Source organism: Poecile atricapillus, chromosome 9 (genome assembly GCF_030490865.1).
Source record: "Poecile atricapillus isolate bPoeAtr1 chromosome 9, bPoeAtr1.hap1, whole genome shotgun sequence".
In the NCBI taxonomy this organism is placed as follows: Eukaryota; Metazoa; Chordata; class Aves; order Passeriformes; family Paridae; genus Poecile; species Poecile atricapillus.
In genome coordinates this window covers 20,573,295-20,590,441 of record NC_081257.1, presented here as the reverse complement: position 1 = coordinate 20,590,441, position 17,147 = coordinate 20,573,295, and the positions used below count along the sequence as shown (strand labels likewise).

At 48.9% G+C, this 17,147-nt stretch overlaps 1 protein-coding gene across 1 annotated transcript; it reads right to left on the bottom strand.

Moving 5' to 3' along the window:
- Nucleotides 1-7,795: 7,795 nt before the first annotated feature.
- On the bottom strand, nucleotides 7,796-9,825 carry GPR27 (G protein-coupled receptor 27). The gene has a single exon (XM_058844977.1). The coding sequence runs from the start codon at nucleotides 9,812-9,814 to the stop codon at nucleotides 8,672-8,674; it is 1,143 nt and encodes a 380-aa protein (XP_058700960.1). The 5' UTR covers nucleotides 9,815-9,825; the 3' UTR covers nucleotides 7,796-8,671.
- Nucleotides 9,826-17,147: the final 7,322 nt, after the last annotated feature.

Here is a 17,147-nt window from a genome sequence, read left to right as displayed (position 1 = left end):
AAAGTGTGTTTGATGATCACATAACATTCCTTGTCAAGGGGTACTTTGCTAATTTTCCTCATCAGTACAACCCACCAAAGCCAAGGATGATACCAGCAAGTGTGACCCCAGACTGAGGTCCTTGCCAGTGCCTCCCCTGCCCCCGTAGCTCTGGGATTTGTTTCTGCACAGATGGATATTCAAAAGAAACAGAAGGTGCTAAGAATCCCTTGATTTAAACAAGATGTCTCAGGAATTTGATCTTGACAATGTGTAACGTGTTTTCCAGAAGGAATTAGAAAATTGCAAGAAGAGAATAGACTGTGCAAATGCAAGAGGATTTTGATAACAGCAAAATCAATGTGCCTTTCTCTGTTACATAGATATGAAATGGCAAACCAGCAGGGGTACAGTCGTTAGGCTGATCAATAATTCTGAGCACAGGAATGGAGATGAGTTTAATGCACATCAGCAAATCACCTGTGGCGTCTCAAGGAGAGTCTTGAGTGCAGGCAGACCCAGCCCAGAGCAGCAGGAAACATTCCAATGATTTGGCATGACATGTGACATGTCTGCCTTGGAGGATGGTGGCAGCCTTTGGGTCACTCTGCCCGGTCACCAGGGCTGGGAAAGGCTGAAGCTGAGTAATCCTGGTGCACTAAAGGGAGGAGGATGGATGGCAGCTTGTTTTGTGACAAGGAGTACAGTGCAAGAGAGGAGGGAAGAGCAATATAACCACAGAGGACAGGTGTAGATCTCCCTGTGGCAGGGGTTTCCCAGAAATCTGACTGAGAGCAGCTTAGTGGGGCAGAAGATGAAGGCAAGCACAATGTCAAAAGGACAGAAAGTCTCCTCTGAAAAACCTGGGAAACTCTGTGCATGTTAATTGTGTGCCAGGAGTGCCCAGAGCACCCCAGACTGATGCTCCATTGTACTGTGGCACCAGATATCAGCGTGTTACAGGCATTTCCCTGTCCCCAGGAGTTTGCAAATCTCACAGACCATATAAAGCAAGTGCCTGTGCTGTACTCAGCATGTTCCTGCATCGCTGCAGCCTCAGCTAGCCGGGGATGCAATGCTGTCCCTGCACTGCATCCCAGCACAGGGTACAGGAAGGATGGGCCATGGACCCCTGTGGAGCTCTGCACTGCACTGCTGGGGCAGCTGTATCTCTTCCAAGGCTGGGAATTCCACCAGGTCTCACAAACTCTGGTGCCTTGCCTCCACCACAGCATCGTAACACACAGAAAGGATTAAATCTGTTTTTAAAGCATAATGTGGCTTTGTAAATCCCAAGGCAGTAATGCAGTACAGAAGCAGACTAAAAATATGGCCTGGTTCCAGCCCAGCAAGCAGGGCTGCATCTTCTTTATTTCCTTTTTCTCTTGCACGTGTGAGTGCACTCATGTAATTTCATGCAGAGATTTGTGGGCTTTCACTGCAAATGGGCAGATGTGGCTCTTGCTGCGAGGAGTTTGCAAACCAGCAAAGCTGATATTAATTCCAGGGGGTGCAGGATTCACCCTTTATTTACTCCTCCAGGCTACATGGGAGCCCAGACAGCAGAGCACACCTCTGACCTCTTTTATGGGACCACAAGGGTCAGCTCAGGGAAAGGCATCAGTGAGGCAGCTGTCAACATTCTCACTCTTTCCAAAAATTTCACCTCATCCTGTAAAATTAGTAGGTTTCTAATTTTTTCCTCCCCAATTTCTTTTATTACATGGATGAAACCTTGACAGAAAGGTCCCCCACCACTTCAAATCCAACAGCAAAATTTCCTGACTGTGGTGGTGTCATAATTCCAGCTCCCTTCCCTGCCCTTTCATTAAACTCCTCAAAGTCGCTAACAAACCTTCCACACATTGCAACAGAACCTTCAGCTATCTGGATTTGGTTTACACCAGCACTTAGGCACAGACAAACATTGCACAAAAATTAAGTAAAGGTCTGTCTTGCTGAGTATTTAGGATCTGTTGGGGAGGAAGATCATCACCGAGCCCTGTCCCCACTGGCAGCTCTGTGGCAGGTCCTGCAGAGCCTGGTTTCTGCAGCCTCCCTCATGGCCCTGCTGGGACACCCTTGGGTGATGCTCAGCCCAGCCATGTCCCTCCTTGCTTTCACATCCCAGCTCTACCTCTGCCTGTGATGCTGCTGGTTCCTTGGCTCAGGGGCCCATGTTCTCCCCCTGTAGTCACTGCAGCTTGGCTGAACATATTCCCTCTTCATCTGCCTTCCTGCACACACAGGTGTCTCCTGGAGCTGTGCTGGAGCTGGCTCCCAGGGGCAGCTCAGTCCTGTGGGTACCCAGAGCTGGTCTCTGTGTCACCAGGGCTGTCCCCCTGCCCTTGCACAGCACACTGAGGCACCTGCTGGGAGCCTGCAAAGCCTAATGAGAGAGGGAAAGGAAAGGAAAAGGAAAAAGCCCAGTTGATTTACTCGACTATCAAGCTACTCAACGCTTTCCTTTCCAGCACCCTCCTGCAAGTGCTCAGTGACAGATGGGGACAGATTGAGTGGTTCGATGCAGTGAGGTAATATTCCACTAAATCATTCCTCTATCTCTCACTGTCAGAAGACACCCAGACTTCAGCCCTTCCTCTGAATCTTCCTGTGTTTCCCTCTTTAATGACAAAGCCATTTTAGCTCTACCTCCGCTAAAATTTCTGAGAGAAGCAAGCACTGTTTATATGCTATGATAAAATGGGTGTTGTAAAACAGTTAGCAAAAGGAAGGAGTGAATCACCCTGAGACAGAGAGGGTTCTGGTGCTGTTTACTGGTGTTTCTGACTTCTTTTTCTTGCCTGTGTGCTGGGGCTGAGCCCCAGACCCCGGTGCAGGGACCCTGGCTGGGCAGGCAGAGCTCGGGGCAGGTGTGCCGTGGGCAGGCGCGCAGGCTCACACTGCACGTCTCACAGATGGAAGATCCATTTTTTTTCTCTGGATGATTTGTTCCAATGGTTAATCATCCTCACAAAAACACAGGAGATTTTTTTTTTTTATTTTTTTAATGACATACCAGTAAATAACATTCAGAAACCTTAGGATGGGCTTTCTCTCCACCAGGCAATCTCTTGATTTCTGCCTACTTTATGAATGCCATGATGAAGCCTAAAATTAGCTGTGACTTCCCAGCTTCCCTGTGCCCTTGCAAGACTAGCTTTGAACTTGAAAGCCTCCTACACAAAGTGCTTTGTGCTATCAACCTGGTCACGGCAGACGAGAAAAATGTGGCACTGAAGACAGTGGCCTTCCAATAAATACATCCTCAGTACAGCCATGCATGACTTGAGATCAAACACAGAGTGCAAGTGCTGAGGTCATCAAACATGAATAGAAATACAGAAATGCAACAGCTTGCATGAAAGGCTGAGCTTGACTTTAAAGTGATGAAAGCTTGTGTAGTCAGCGATTGTTCACCCGTGATAATGCTCCTGCCATCAGTGGTTCTCTGCCTTAGAAAGGTGAATAACTAATCATTCTTGGGATAAAGCATCGAGCTGTGGGGCAGTTAATGACTTGTACCAAGTGAAATTAGGCTGGGAGAAGCTCAGCATCAGCAGCTCTAGGGAAAGTCAGAGTGCCACAGGTGTCAAATTGGAAAATCAGCTCCTGGTCACCAGTTCTGCAACTGATGGATGAGTAAGGATTTACCCCACACAAGTCCTTCAGGAATGACATGGCATCATAAGTCACCAGCATAAGAGGTGGTTTGGGGTAAGATATCCATAGGCACAGCCCCACCCCAGCATGACTCAGCACCAGCTTTTAGGAGACCATCTTCACGGTCTTTCTCAGATGGCTGCATTTCTTCAATATGTCATATATTTTTTAATATTCTGAATCATAAGAACATCATAGCATGGGGAATGCTTTCTGGTTCCTATCACAATAGAGTTAATTATAGCCTGTGCAGTGTTTTGAGCAACTACAAAGGAAGCTGTGCTAAAAATGATGACTTTAGGAAACCTCTATTAGAAAACAGCCCCCCTGCCATGTTTCTAATAATTTTTTGATTAGAAGCATAACTATCTAATAAGGTTTCTGGGGTATTCTGATACTGTGTGGAATGATCCAATCTGCAGCCTGAGCTAATGAAGTGATACTTAGTATTGTACTCTGCCAATATGTGTCTGTTGCTCTGTCTGGAGCCACTTCCCTCGGGGCGGTTTGTTGGCAATTCTGAGCAAGTGCAGGTGCCTCCAAAGAGCAAGGTGACTGTGCTTAACCATGTGGGGTGAGTGGCAGAGGTCCAGCCACATCCTTTTCTGGGGAGAGAGGGAAAATGCCAGCTTTGTGCTTCTCTGAGCTCTGCACAGTGTATCCCAGGACAGGCATACAGCATATGGCAGAGCAGCCTTCTGAAGATGTAGCTGTACCACATCCAGGTAGAGCCTCAGGAAAGAACTGTTGCTATCAGACTAAGCCAAATTCCTGCCCTATTCCTTGAGGCTACTGGCTTCATACCATTTTGGGAGGCAGCTTTGCCTCCTCTGTGCAGATCTGGTATTGGAAGAGGAAATGATGACAGCTCACAGGCTTCGCATCCCCTGCTCATCCTCCGCCTCTAACACGACCACTGAATGAGACCTTTACCCAACAACATGATTTGGTTGAGGCCAAATGCTTCAGCTCCTTTCCTAGCTCTTTCCAAATCTAATAGCAGAGCTACAAGCACCCTGGAGTAGTGCAGGCACTGAGTGCTGTAAATCAGAGATCGTCTTAGCTGCTGACTGGGATTTCCGACCAGTGCCATTTTTCAAGATGGCCTGACATTTAAGTCTACACTAAAATCCTCCACTGACTTCAAGATTTTGACTGGAAACACTTGTAAGGAATGTGTTAAATACCTGGTGAGTGAGTGAAGATGCCAGCAGCAACCAAGATTTTTCTGGAGCAGCTCTCAGCCCAACTGCAATCCCTCACCACAGATATGCAGAAGCAGCATGCTGTGACCTCTGAGCCAGACTGTGAAGAATCTCTGGGGGAGATGATATTGGTATTTCCTGTGGTACTCAGCGCTTGTGGTGCCCAGAATATGGGAAACTATCATGCAGCTGCCTGGAGGGGTAGAGAGAAGACTGAATGTACATTCTGGTGAAGCACAGGTCAATGGAAGAGCTGGGAGAGCCCCACTGCTGTGCAGCCCACCAAACCTTCTGAGTACTTTGTGTTTTGATCCGTGGGGATGGGGAGAGGGGTTCAAACCATCTGAGTTTTTGGAAGAGAGCCCAGGACTTGTACAAGCAGCAATAGCTTCACACATGGGAGTAATTATTAATACCAGTCATTGGCACTTCTGAGTGAGACCAAAAGCACTCTGGTTTTTGTGGGATGGAGGATTTACAGCCACACCTTACAGTCCCAACAGCAGCAGCCATCTCTCCCTGTGCTCATTCCATTCTCCCAAACACTATTTCTTTTTGTTTTTTTAATCCAGAGCAGGTTTTCATCCTCCCCGACACCCCTTCTTCTGATCTTGGTCGAAGCATTTAATCTCTCTGACCCACTTTCCCCATATGCAGACTAAAGGCTGCTATGAGAACAAATGAACACTGTGCTTTGGAAATGCCTTTTTTTTTTTTCCTCGCAACTTTCTTATATTTTCTCAGATTTCAGAAGGAATATTTATCTTCTGGTGCTTCTCTTTCTGGTTTTCCTTACTTTCTTGATGCACTCTCAGCCAGCAAAGTGGTGTTGGTGTGCTGGCACGGAGTACTCCTTAATTTTCTGCCATGTCCTTGATATTCAGTTTCACATCTTTTGGAATTAAGCCCTATTGTACAACACCTATCTAAACCCTGAATTAAAGCAACTGGAGTTCCTTCTCTTTTGTACTACCACAGCCAGGATCATAATCTGACTGACATCACAAGTACCTAAAATATAAAATTAACTTCAAACATTAACTTCAAACAGCACTGATTTTGCCCTCAGAGTATATCAGGAGTCCTGAGTCAGCCCTGGAAGCTGTGTGCAAGTAAAAGGCATGGAATACAGATAATTTATTTTTTATTTTGGGTATGCTTGTGCTGTAGCAAGGCTGAGTCTGGCTGCCACTGATGGGTGATAGCAAAGCACCCGTTATCTTCACCAGATAAGAACCAACTCACCCATCTCCTGAGGGCATCACTGAGCCAGGGGATACCTCTGCACAGAGGCTGGCATTCAATACAGCAGCACTGCTTGATAAGCCAAGCCTAAATAAAACCATCAGGTCACCCAAAGGTGAGTTTTCATCCCCCGCATATACGACTGATTCTACAACTTGTGCTCTTTTTTTCTAGAAGCGAAAAATCTGGTCCTTGCAGCTTTTAAAATAACTATTTTCCCATCTCTGTGGTTTAAATAGAATCATAACCATACTACTTATAGCCTGGAAGAGAGAGAGGATGCCAAAATATCAGACATTTTTAATAGAGTAAAGAGAAAGAAAATATTGGCTTGGTTACCAGCAGGATTAGGAAAAAGATGGCAAGATCTGAGTTCCAGATCACAGTTCTAGGCCCTACTATGTAGGCAGCCTCTGAGGGAAATATGAGATACGAGAAAAGTTCCACAAGTTGGAACCCTGCAGAAAAGACCAAAAAGTAAACCAGGGGTATAAAGTATACTTGAAACACAATTCCCAACAACAGCACCCACGCCTTGCCCCATAGTCTTTGTAACACAGCTCTACCCCACTACTCTCCCAGGCTCACTAAGCTATCATATGATATTCCAGCCTGAAAATATAATTATCACTGATAACCAGCTGCTGCTGTGATCTGAAGTATGTGACAGCTTTCCTTCTGTACCCAGGTGGATTTTCAAAATGCTTTAGAAGTGATCATTAAATGTCTCCTTGTTTTAAAGATACCCCATCCATAGTCATATTTGTGAGCCCAGTTCCGGCAGCATTGGTATTACAACTGTACCAAAAAACTCAAATTGCAACCTTCTCCTTATGCACTGCAGAAAATGCTGCCCTTCTGGTGTCCACATCCCAGCTGGGGGTGGAAAACAAGGCTTAAACCAAACCAGGAGTCCCAGCTCATTTCATTCCCTGCTTCAATCTGAAGCTGCCACCTTTGCCCTCTTCTGATCTGCCATGTCTCTTTTGTGCTCCCTTCATAGTCACAGCACAGCAACTTATTTCTCAGTTGATGTCTACCAGTTTTGGACTACTCCCTACAGAAATACTCAGCAGATTTCTTCACATAAACTGAGGCTGTATCCCTGGCATTTGGTGTGAGACTTGCTCCAGCACAGGTTTGTTAAATGTTACGTGACCCATCAGAAAGGGAAGCACCTCAGGGACAGCTAAGAAGTTGTGCCAGGATCCTGCCATCAGGTTGCTGGTTAAAATACTTTCAGAGATGTTTTTTTAGAACAACAGAGCAGGTTAAAATACCATGCTTAATAAATGTAAGCTTCCCATTAAGAATATAGTTTATAAATGAGTATGGTATTGACCAAGCCACAGTGTTAAAAAACTGCTTTGCCAACTAAAATTAGCCATCCACAATTACACACTCTTTCCTATCATAAACAGAGAAGCAATTAGCTACAACAGAAATTTGGTTTCAGCAGACACAAAGAATTGTGCTATTTAAACCTGTTGCCCATCATGAATTTAAGTCTTCTTAAAAATAGCTTTAGTCACTTTTATTGGTATAAACACCTAAATTGAGATCTAACAGCAAATAAGGATTGTGCTTGTCCATAATAACCTTAGCTGTGAAATCTACTCAGACACAAGACATACAACCTTCCACATACACAAGTTATTTGTCAGCAAAGCAGAATGCTGCCATTCTGAAACAATTACATACAGTAAAGGTTTTCAATATTTTATTAAAGAAAACAGTCAAAATGTACAAGTATTACCCAGGTTTGTAGATAACTTCCTATAAAGGCAGTAAAATATGAATTTCAATCTAGGTTTTAAAAACTGCTATAGTTGCTTATTTTTAAAGTTGGTATTTTAAAATCACGTTTCACAAATAGTTCTGAAATATTACCAAATGAATAGTGCAACAAGAAAAATTGAAATTAGTTCTACACTGTTTGCATGTCAAGCAAAAGTTATAACTAACGGCTTCAAATACTCAAACCATTTGAGAATGAATGAACCCAACAGCTCCCACCAAAACTGACTTCTGACCACACTAGGAACGTCCTCTTCATGTTCTTCACTTAAAATCAAATAATAATAATAAAACAACACCTCTTGAGGTCATCAAAAATAACTTTAGTATAAAATTGTCTTGGCCCTTATCAAATATTACATGAGTAAAATTGTTAAGCCTTTATCAAAACAGACAGGAATAGGGAAACAAAAAAAATGTCATGGCCTTAATCCGTATCTGTTGGAATCATGTTTAGAAACGTTAGAAGCAAGACCAGAAACTCGGAGCCCTGTTTTGTTTTTAAAAACCACACAATCACAAAGAAAAAAACCAGCTTCTTACTGCCTAAGGTTTGGGGGTGTTCTGCTCAAGTACCTGTTCCCATAGACAGCAACCTGTTATGTTCTGAAGAGAGCATACGCAAAATATAGAAAAATAAATAAAATAGCTTCTTACAGCCTAAGGTTTGGGTGCTGGGTGTTGGTTTAGTATGTCCCCCACAGGTCACACTCTCTTGAGCTCATATGCAGAAACATGGAAATTTATATCCATCTTTCTTTTTTAGAAAGAGAAAAGCCCCCCTACATCCCAAAGCTCTTGAGATCGCAAAGGATGGTGCCCTGGGTGCTCTGGATGCTTTGGCAGCATGGGAAGTGGGCTCGGAGACAGACCCTGAGCTCCTTGTTGAAGATGAAGCAGAGGATCGGGTTGACCCCTGCCTGGGCAAACGTCATCCAGACGGAGGTGGTCAGGTACACCTGGGGGATGGAGCTGGCCTTAATGAAGACCCGCAGGTAGCAGGCCACAATGTAGGGGGACCAGAGCAGCAGGAAGAGCAAGGTGATCATGTAGAACATCTTGCAGAGCCTTTTCTCCATCTTAAACTCCTCCAGCACCAGCAGCCTCTTGATCTGGCTGTGGGTGGCCTGCCTTATGCCCACGAGGGTGGGCGGCGTGGGCCCCCTGCCAAAGCCAGCCGTCCAGTTCGCAGCCGCTTGGCCAGTGGCTCCTGGCCCGTGGAAGGTCCAGTTCTGGCTGATGGCCGGTACCAGCTGGGCCGGCTTCATCTTGCGGTGGCCGTGGATGAAGAAGAGCAGCTTGATGTAGACCAGGTGGGTGGCGGCGATGACGGCCGCCAACATGAGCATGAAGCCCAGCGTGTCATTGGCCTTGACGTAGCGGTGCTCGAAGATGCACTGTTCCTCCTCCCGGATGAACTTGTAGGTACCCACGTCAAAGACGGGGGGAAAGGCCATGGCCATGGAGAGGGTCCACACCATGCACACCACAGCCAGGCAGGTCCAGCCCGTCATGCGCTTGGCGTAGAAGCGGTGGTGGGCGATGGCCATGTAGCGTGTGACCCCCACGCAGAAGAGCAGGAAGGCGGCGTGGAAGCAGAAGAGCACGGCCAGGAAGGCCAGCACCTTGCAGCTGAGGGGCCCGTGGGGCCAGGCGGCCCCGCTGCGCACCGACAGCATGACGAAGGGGAAGCAGGCGAGCGAGCGGAGCCCGTCGGCCAGGCAGAGGTCCAGCAGCAGGTAGTAGGGCGCGCGGTGCAGGTGCCGGTCCTTGAGGATGAGCCAGGCGAAGAGCACGTTGCCGGCCAGGCTGACGCAGAGGATCAGCCCCAGCGTGGCGAGCTTCAGCCCGGAGGCGCTCAGCAGGCCGCCGGCGCTGGGCAGGTGCGGGCTGCTGCTGCTCCCCAGCTCGCTGCTGTTCGCCATCGGGTCCTTCCTCCTCCTCCTCCTCCTCCTCCTCCTCCTCGCCTCCTCCGCGCGGGCAGGGCCGGGGGCTCAGCGCCGGGGGCTCAGCGCCGCGGCAGCGCGCCGGGGCCGAGGGCCGCGCCGCCCGGCGCCCCCATGCCCGCAGCCGCCGCCGCGCTGCCGCCGCCGCCCCGGCCGCCCCGGCGAGGCGGGGCGCTGCCGCCGCGCTCCCCGCGGGCCATGCGGCTCCCGCGCCCGCGCTAGCTCCGCGCCCGCCGCCGCCGCCGCCCCGGGGGCATCGGGGATGCGCTGGGGGGGGAGGAGGGGGGCGCGGAGCGCAGCGGAGCCTCCCCTTACCGCCGGCAGCTGCTCCTCCGCGCCGGGAGAGGGGCCGGACGAGCCTGCGCACAGCGGCGGCGGCGGCTCTGCCCAGCTCCCGCCGAGGACAATGGGGTAAATCCCCCTCCCTCTCTCCCTCCTTTTTCCCTTCCCTCCTCCTCCTCCTCCTGCTGCTCCTCCGTCCCTCCGCCCACGCCTCCGCCCCCCGCGCAGCCCGGCCCCTGCGGAGCGCGGGGCTGAGGCAGGCGCGCAGCGGCGCGGAGCGGCGCGGAGGTCCCGCTGCCGCAGCGGGGATGGGAGCGGGGCTGGGCGGAGCGGAGCCGCCCGCCGCCGGACCCCCGGCCCCCGCCCTCCTCCCGCGGGGAGCGAGTGCCGGATGGGGCTCGGGGGCAGCCGCGGGGTGCGGGGAGGTTCGGTGCGGTGGGGTGCGGGGCGGTGTCCGGCCCCAGCAGCCGTGGCGGGGATCCCCTGCATCCCCTTCCCGAGGAGCAGGGGGGCGTGATGCCGTTCACAGCTGATGGAGACGGTGTATCTGGGCGTAAGACAGGTGTGTATGTGCCCATACATACCTATGACATGCGAATTGGTTCGGTATAGCCACACATCAGTGACACACCCGTGTGACAGTCACCAGTGTGCTTCTGTTAGATCTGGCCATACTAAATGGCCATTTAACTTCATGCTGGCAAGCAAGGCAAGTCCAGCAGCACCTGTTGCAATGCAGCATCCGGGTGTGCTGTCCCTTGCTTGGCAGTGAGGTTTGAAGGGGAAGGAGGCTTGCAGCAAGCTTACAGGGCAGATGTTTCAGTGTGAACATCAAGGAAAAGGTGCCTCTGCAAGTCAGGAGCCTGACATTTGGGTTCCTAGTAGAACCTGTCATTTGGGGTCTGACTAGGGTTCTTAAGAAGGTCAAACAGGATGCTCTTCATGTTTCTGTGTTGTTCAGGGGCTTGCCAACTCCCAGGCTCAGCTGCACAGGACCCACAGAGGGTTGGGCAGGTTTTGTGAGCTGGATAAACCACAGTTGACCTGACTAGCACAGAGCATCTGCTGATGCACCTGTGCTGTTGGTGCAAGTTTATAATGGGCAGTTTAATGTAGGCCAGTCAGATACAGATCCTTGTCCTCTCTCTCCCACTTTGCCATCCTTGTGTATGTAGGGCAAGGCCTCTGTGCGTGCCTTGTAAGGCACGCACCAACGCACGGCCCTGGGCTCACTGGAGATGCTAATGCAATTATCGTACTATTACTGAGTTTCCTTCATGGCCTCTTGTGAAGGACACGTCTGAAATCCTTTTTGAGCATTCTATTAAAAGCCATCAGTAAATTCAGCGTTATTCCAGAAACTGTAGCAATTAAATCATTTGCATCAGCCCCAAAAGCGAAGATTGGTGGAGAATCTTTCGAGCGGATCTTTCTGGCTGGTTTCAGAAAGTCTCTCTGCATGGAGCAGGGACCAGGCTCTGACCCTGATCGTGCCACCAGACATCCAGAATAACTCTGCTGAACTCCTGGCATTTTAACAGTGGCGAACCAAAGCCAGACTTTGGCCCAAAGATGCGTCGAGGGCAATCTCTATCACACAGGACTTCATTTTCCTCTGAATCTGGTTTGTTTCTGTGATTTATTGCAGTGTTAGGAGACCAAAGAAATCCTGAGAGGGGGAAAAAAAAAAGGTGGTAGATAATTGAGGCTGCTTTTTGCTTCCTACCAGTGCATCTGAGCTGTTTTCAGTTGTTAGGTTTCTCATTTGCACCGAAGTTTTACTGTGACAGAGAATTGCCCACGGGTTGTTCAGTGCTTTGTGCAATTTTCCAGGCGTTTCTCACATTCATGCAGTGACTCGAGTGCCGGGTTCGCCGTGTCCCCTGGGCAGCCCTGGCACCTCTGTCAGGAGCGGTGTTTTTGTGGAGGAGCCGGGACAGCGCTTGTGTCGCTGCTCCCCGGTGCAGCACAGGAACAGGCTCTGCCACGGCAGGCTGCCAGGAGCCCGTGTGCTTTGCCAAACGTGAGTACGAGGATGGATTGTCCTTGGGGGCATGTGGCTTTTCAGAGGAGCAGAGGAGCCCTTATGGCCCGTGTTAGCTCTGAGATCTCTGCCATCAAGTGAACAAAAGGGAATAACACACCTGCTTCCCTCCTCCGCTCCTGCGGGAAGGGTTTCTCCTCTCCCTGAACGCTCGCCAGCGCAGCTGAGCTGGCTCAGGAGCTGCCGTAATTCACTGCTATCTTGCCAGGCCAGCAGCAAATTGCTAGCTCATCTTTCTTCCACCTGTAGCGAGAAGAGAGCCGGCAGGGAATGGTGTTTCATCCATTTTCCCAGGGCTGCTTCCCTGATGAGGCTGTTACATAGTGCTATAGGAGGTGTGAGGCTAGAATTTGGCTGACTGAGAGATGTGACACTAAAGGGACGGCCAGAAGGAATGGAGAAAATAAGGGGCAGGCAGGGGGTTAACAGTCTTTATATGAGCAGGCTCCTCACCTCCCCAAGGGGCTGACCTGGCATTAGTCCCACCAGGATAACTCTGCCTGTTAGTTACACCCTGCCAGGAGCAGAGCCCTCCCTGCCCCACCTGGGTCACCCCATACAGGCAATCCAACACCGATTCAGGCTGCTTCATGTCTTGTTGCGTCAGACCCATCAACTTCACACCAGTTCCTCGTCTGGACTCAGTAAAAGCTTGGACATTAGTGCCAGACTTACAGCATTTGACTAAAAAATAGAAATAGGGTATTTTGTAACCCCTTTGCTGCTGCAGAGATGCTCAAGGAGCCTTTCCCACCTGCAGAGACTGTGGTGCCTGTGGAAGTGTCAACCACTGAGAGTCAAAAGGAGCAGCAGGGACTGCTGTATCCACATGGCAAAGCCTTTATCTCTGGTGCTGCTTGGCTCTGCTGGGTGTCCAGCCCCCAGCCAAGCAGGGACACCTCTGTGCATGGGTGTACAGAGGTGTCCTGGACACTGAAACACAGAGCACCTGCCTCCAGTGCCCTGGTGGGGGCTGGAAACACTGTGTGTCCATTGGGCATCTCCAGACAAAAGCCAGACCCATCACAGCAGTCATGGGGAACAGGTAATTCCCAGAGACTGTAATGAGAGTGTTAAGCTATTTTCCTTTTCCCCTTCAATCACTTTCACAAAAGGAGTTTAATGAAGGGCTATTCTCTGCTTACAAAATGGTGCTGCACAAGCTAGATGGATTCCTCTGACCTTTCAGTGTGCTTTACTTGAATTGGCTGCCTCTTCATGTTCTCCTCTCACTGCCTTGAACAGGAAAGACAGCTCAAATAGGGACTTTTACAGCAAATACTGTGGCATATTGCCTTCTTTCTATCAGTCACTGATGTGCTTCCTGAATGCTTATCTATTTATTATTAGTGGTTTTATTTGTGTTCCTGTGGCTGGGAGCTCTGCAGAACGTTTCTGGAAAAAGAAGTGTCCTGTACCCCTGTGATAGTGTGGTAGGAATCAGTGTTGTCCCTGGTGTGATGTAAGGGAAGGAGTAGGAAATGTCTGGACGTGCCTGAAGGACAGTCCCTGCACTCCACCATGGCTGACACGCCACAGGGAAGCAGGACAGGTGAGAGCAGTCAGCCAAAGCAATTTTGCTGTCACAGATAATTCAGGCAAGGAAAAGTTTTCAGGCTTTGCAATCAAGGAGATGGAAAGGTCAGTCTGGAGCAAAAAGGGATAACAGAGGGTTGAGTTGGATCTGGCACAAAAAGATTAAAGGTCCTCCTTCCCAGCTTCCTGTAATTCCCAGAAAGCTCTCCGGATGACACTCATTATTTGAGTTATCTTAGCACCTAGTGGAATGAGTCAGGGACCAGGGTGCTACACAAGCAAAACAAAAAGCTGTCCTTTTGCCAAGGAAACTTAAAATCCAGCAGTGCAGTGGGAGAGAGAGCTGATATGAACCTTAGAGAAGGGGGAAAATGAGCAAACCACGAGGTTGCAGCCTAGGGAATGGCATCAGCATAAGGGTGGCTATCAATCATCCCTGGAAGGGGAGGAGGGAGTGTCAGGAGCTAATGAGGCAGATTTGTGGGTGTTTACAAGGATCATGATAATACTTTGTGGCAATGACAGAACAGAGGATGACACATGAAGGTAATGTTTGGGCACTGGGTAATGTGAAAACAGTGTGAGAAAATTAAAATCTGCAAAATTTACAGTACTACCCAAAATAACTGCTCTGCACAGGAGCCATGCCTGCCCTCTGTAACCAGGGCACAGCCATGGTACTTGCCAGCAAAATGAAGGCAGATTTAAACAATGCTGGAAAACCTCCACCCTGCCTCTTGCTTGCAGAGGATCCAGATGTCAGGTTGGGAATGGGGCACTGGGCACTGCCATCAGGCTGGAAAGGGCAGCAAAACACTAATGAAGGATTTTGGATGTGGTTTTGTTCCCACAGTAGTGCAAATGTACAGATGACACCAGAGTGGATCAGACTATTAATGTCACTGTTGAATCCTGATTTCCTGGATGGCAGCAGAGGATCTGCAAGCGAACAGTCACAGAGCTGCATCTCTGTGACAGAGGGGTATCTGACAGCTAGCGATCACATTTTTCAAGGGCTTATTCCTGGCTGTTTAATACTTCATATGCTCTCCTGGGGAGGGAGGAGGGAAGAACGGAGGAGTATATTTGGCACAGCAGGGAAGTGGACTCGGGTCTTTTCCATCCCTTAGTGCTGTGCTGCTGCAGGAGGAGAGAAAGCCTCCTTCCACAGCAGTACTAATCCTCCTCCACAGCAAGATGAACGTTTTGAACTTGAACAACTCCTCTCATTTTTCCCCCATGTGATTGTGAGTCAGGCTGAGCTTCTCTATTCTTCTCCATAATTGAGTAGGAGATTATTTTGACTGGAAATAACCAGACACAGGTATCATGGCTGTGAAAGCCTCCATGCATGCCACTTGCTAAAAGTTCTGTAGCCTTCTGAAAAGGGACCTGGTCTTTAAAGGCTTTGCTCAATGGAGAGGGAAGAAAAGCGAGGGGAAGAATAGCTCCTTCCTGCTCACTTCTATCACTGTCTCTGCTAAACTTAACCTGCTGAATTGTTGGTGACACACTGTTCTTCAGAAGCAGCTCCTTTGTGGAAGACCTCCCCTGTGACATGGGGAATAGCTGCTGTGAGACAGGAAATATCCCTGACATGATGGCTTTCTACAGGAGCTCGTAGCTGCTATCCAGTCCCATGGACATGTCGACATAGTTATGAAGAACCATTCCTTTAAAATCTCCCCAGGTACAGATTTTCCTCTTCTTCTCTTCCTGTATCCATAGTTGCATCCCATGGGATGCAGGCCAGCTGCTTGGGTTGCATTCCCTCCCCTCTGTCCCAGAGGCAGTGAGTGATGGAGTGCAGGGCAAGCGAGAAGCAGATGCAGTGTGAGGCTGTGTCAGGGCACGTGGCTTCCTCTGCTGCCAGATGCCTGTTCTGGCTCTTGGTGGGTACCAGGGAGGCGGGTGCAGCCTCGTGGCAGGGTTGAGTTTTAGCTACACACACTCCAACCAGCACCCTAAGGGGCATTTCACAAGATCAGGCTTTCTCCAGTTTATACATAAGTGGGATTGCTTCAGGCTATTGAACCAGCCTGCTGCAGACTAGCCAAGCCCAGAAGTTTTATCTGTGCTGTAGCAAACTCAAGCCACTGCTGTTCTGCTTGTGCATCTAATGTCTCAGCTGCTTGCTGAAGAGCTAATGAGCTTTTGGGGATACATGGGTGCTATAAACTCCTTAGGCCAGACATAAGAAGCTTATTGCCTTTAGGAGCACTGCCAGCCCTTGGCTCTGCTGCTGTGGTGCTTCTCAGGCCCAAGTTCTTTGTTAGCAGGAAGGGCTGTAAAGTCTTGAAATAAATGTATTCCTGATTACAGGTGAATGTGTGCTTCTCAGGCCCAAGTTCTTTGTTAGCAGGAAGGGCTGTAAAGTCTTGAAATAAATGTATTCCTGATTACAGGTGTATGTGTGCATCCTGCAGCCATCTCCACAGGGTGAGGTAAAACCAGGCAGTGGGACAAGCAACAGCAGTCCCCACTGTTGTCACATCTCCCTGTGTGTGACTTCAACCTTCACAAAGCACATTCCACCACCCTCATCACAGCGAAATGGCCTTTGGCACCCAACAGGAAATTCACCGTGGACAGTGTGGGCAGCTTCAGAACAAAAGGTGGCTCTGTTGGTCGTGAGGCAAATTCTTTCTGTTGCTATCCCCTCTTTGCTTTTGGATAGACTTACCGTGAATGTCTGTCTAGAAAATTCAATGGGTAAAAAAAAAAAAATTGGAGGTAATGCACAAATGAAAGTTCACTTGCAAAACCACTGTGAAGGCAATTTTTTATTTTCTTCATATGAATTCAGCCCTTGCTGTTCTCCACTCATTATCTGCAGTGTCTACTATCAAAAGCAATCCCATTGCAACTGGCCAACAGGCTGAGGTTGCTACTCCTACTAAATGCTCGAGAGAGCCTTCAAATCTGCTTGGTTCGTCAAAGCATTTCCATCTTTATTGTGTATTTTAATTTTTTCCTCCCCTTTTACCCAGGTATAAAGTAGCCAAACAGCTCTCCTTCAAGGCATAACTAGGAGCAGCATTTGATGTGCAATTCTCAAATTTTTATTCAGTTGCTCTCATTGGAACAGTTTTGGAATTAATCTAGTCATCAGGGAGAGTTATTGGAGGTCCTGGAAGTACCTTCTGATACCATCTTTTAATTTGAGTAGATAAAATCTGAAATCTGATTTCTTTGCTGCTCCATTGTCCTTGTATGTTACCTCTCCTGTTGGTTTACACTGTGCACAGCTTAGATGAAGCCAGAACTACTCCCTTATTTTGGCACTCTATGCAAATGGATATCCTCTCCTTGCCTATGGCCCCTTCCCCCCACAGCTGGTGCAAACAAAAGGACGAGCAAAGTAAAACCTTTGGTGTGCCTAAAACTGTGAGATTGAAGTGTACCAGCGAGTCCATGAACACTGTTTGAATGCTAAATTCATAGTTAAAC

Excerpts from the sequence above, each read along its gene's own strand:
- GPR27 (XM_058844977.1), bottom strand. The coding sequence starts at position 9,814 with ATGGCGAACAGCAGCGAGCTGGGGAGCAGCAGCAGCCCGCACCTGCCC.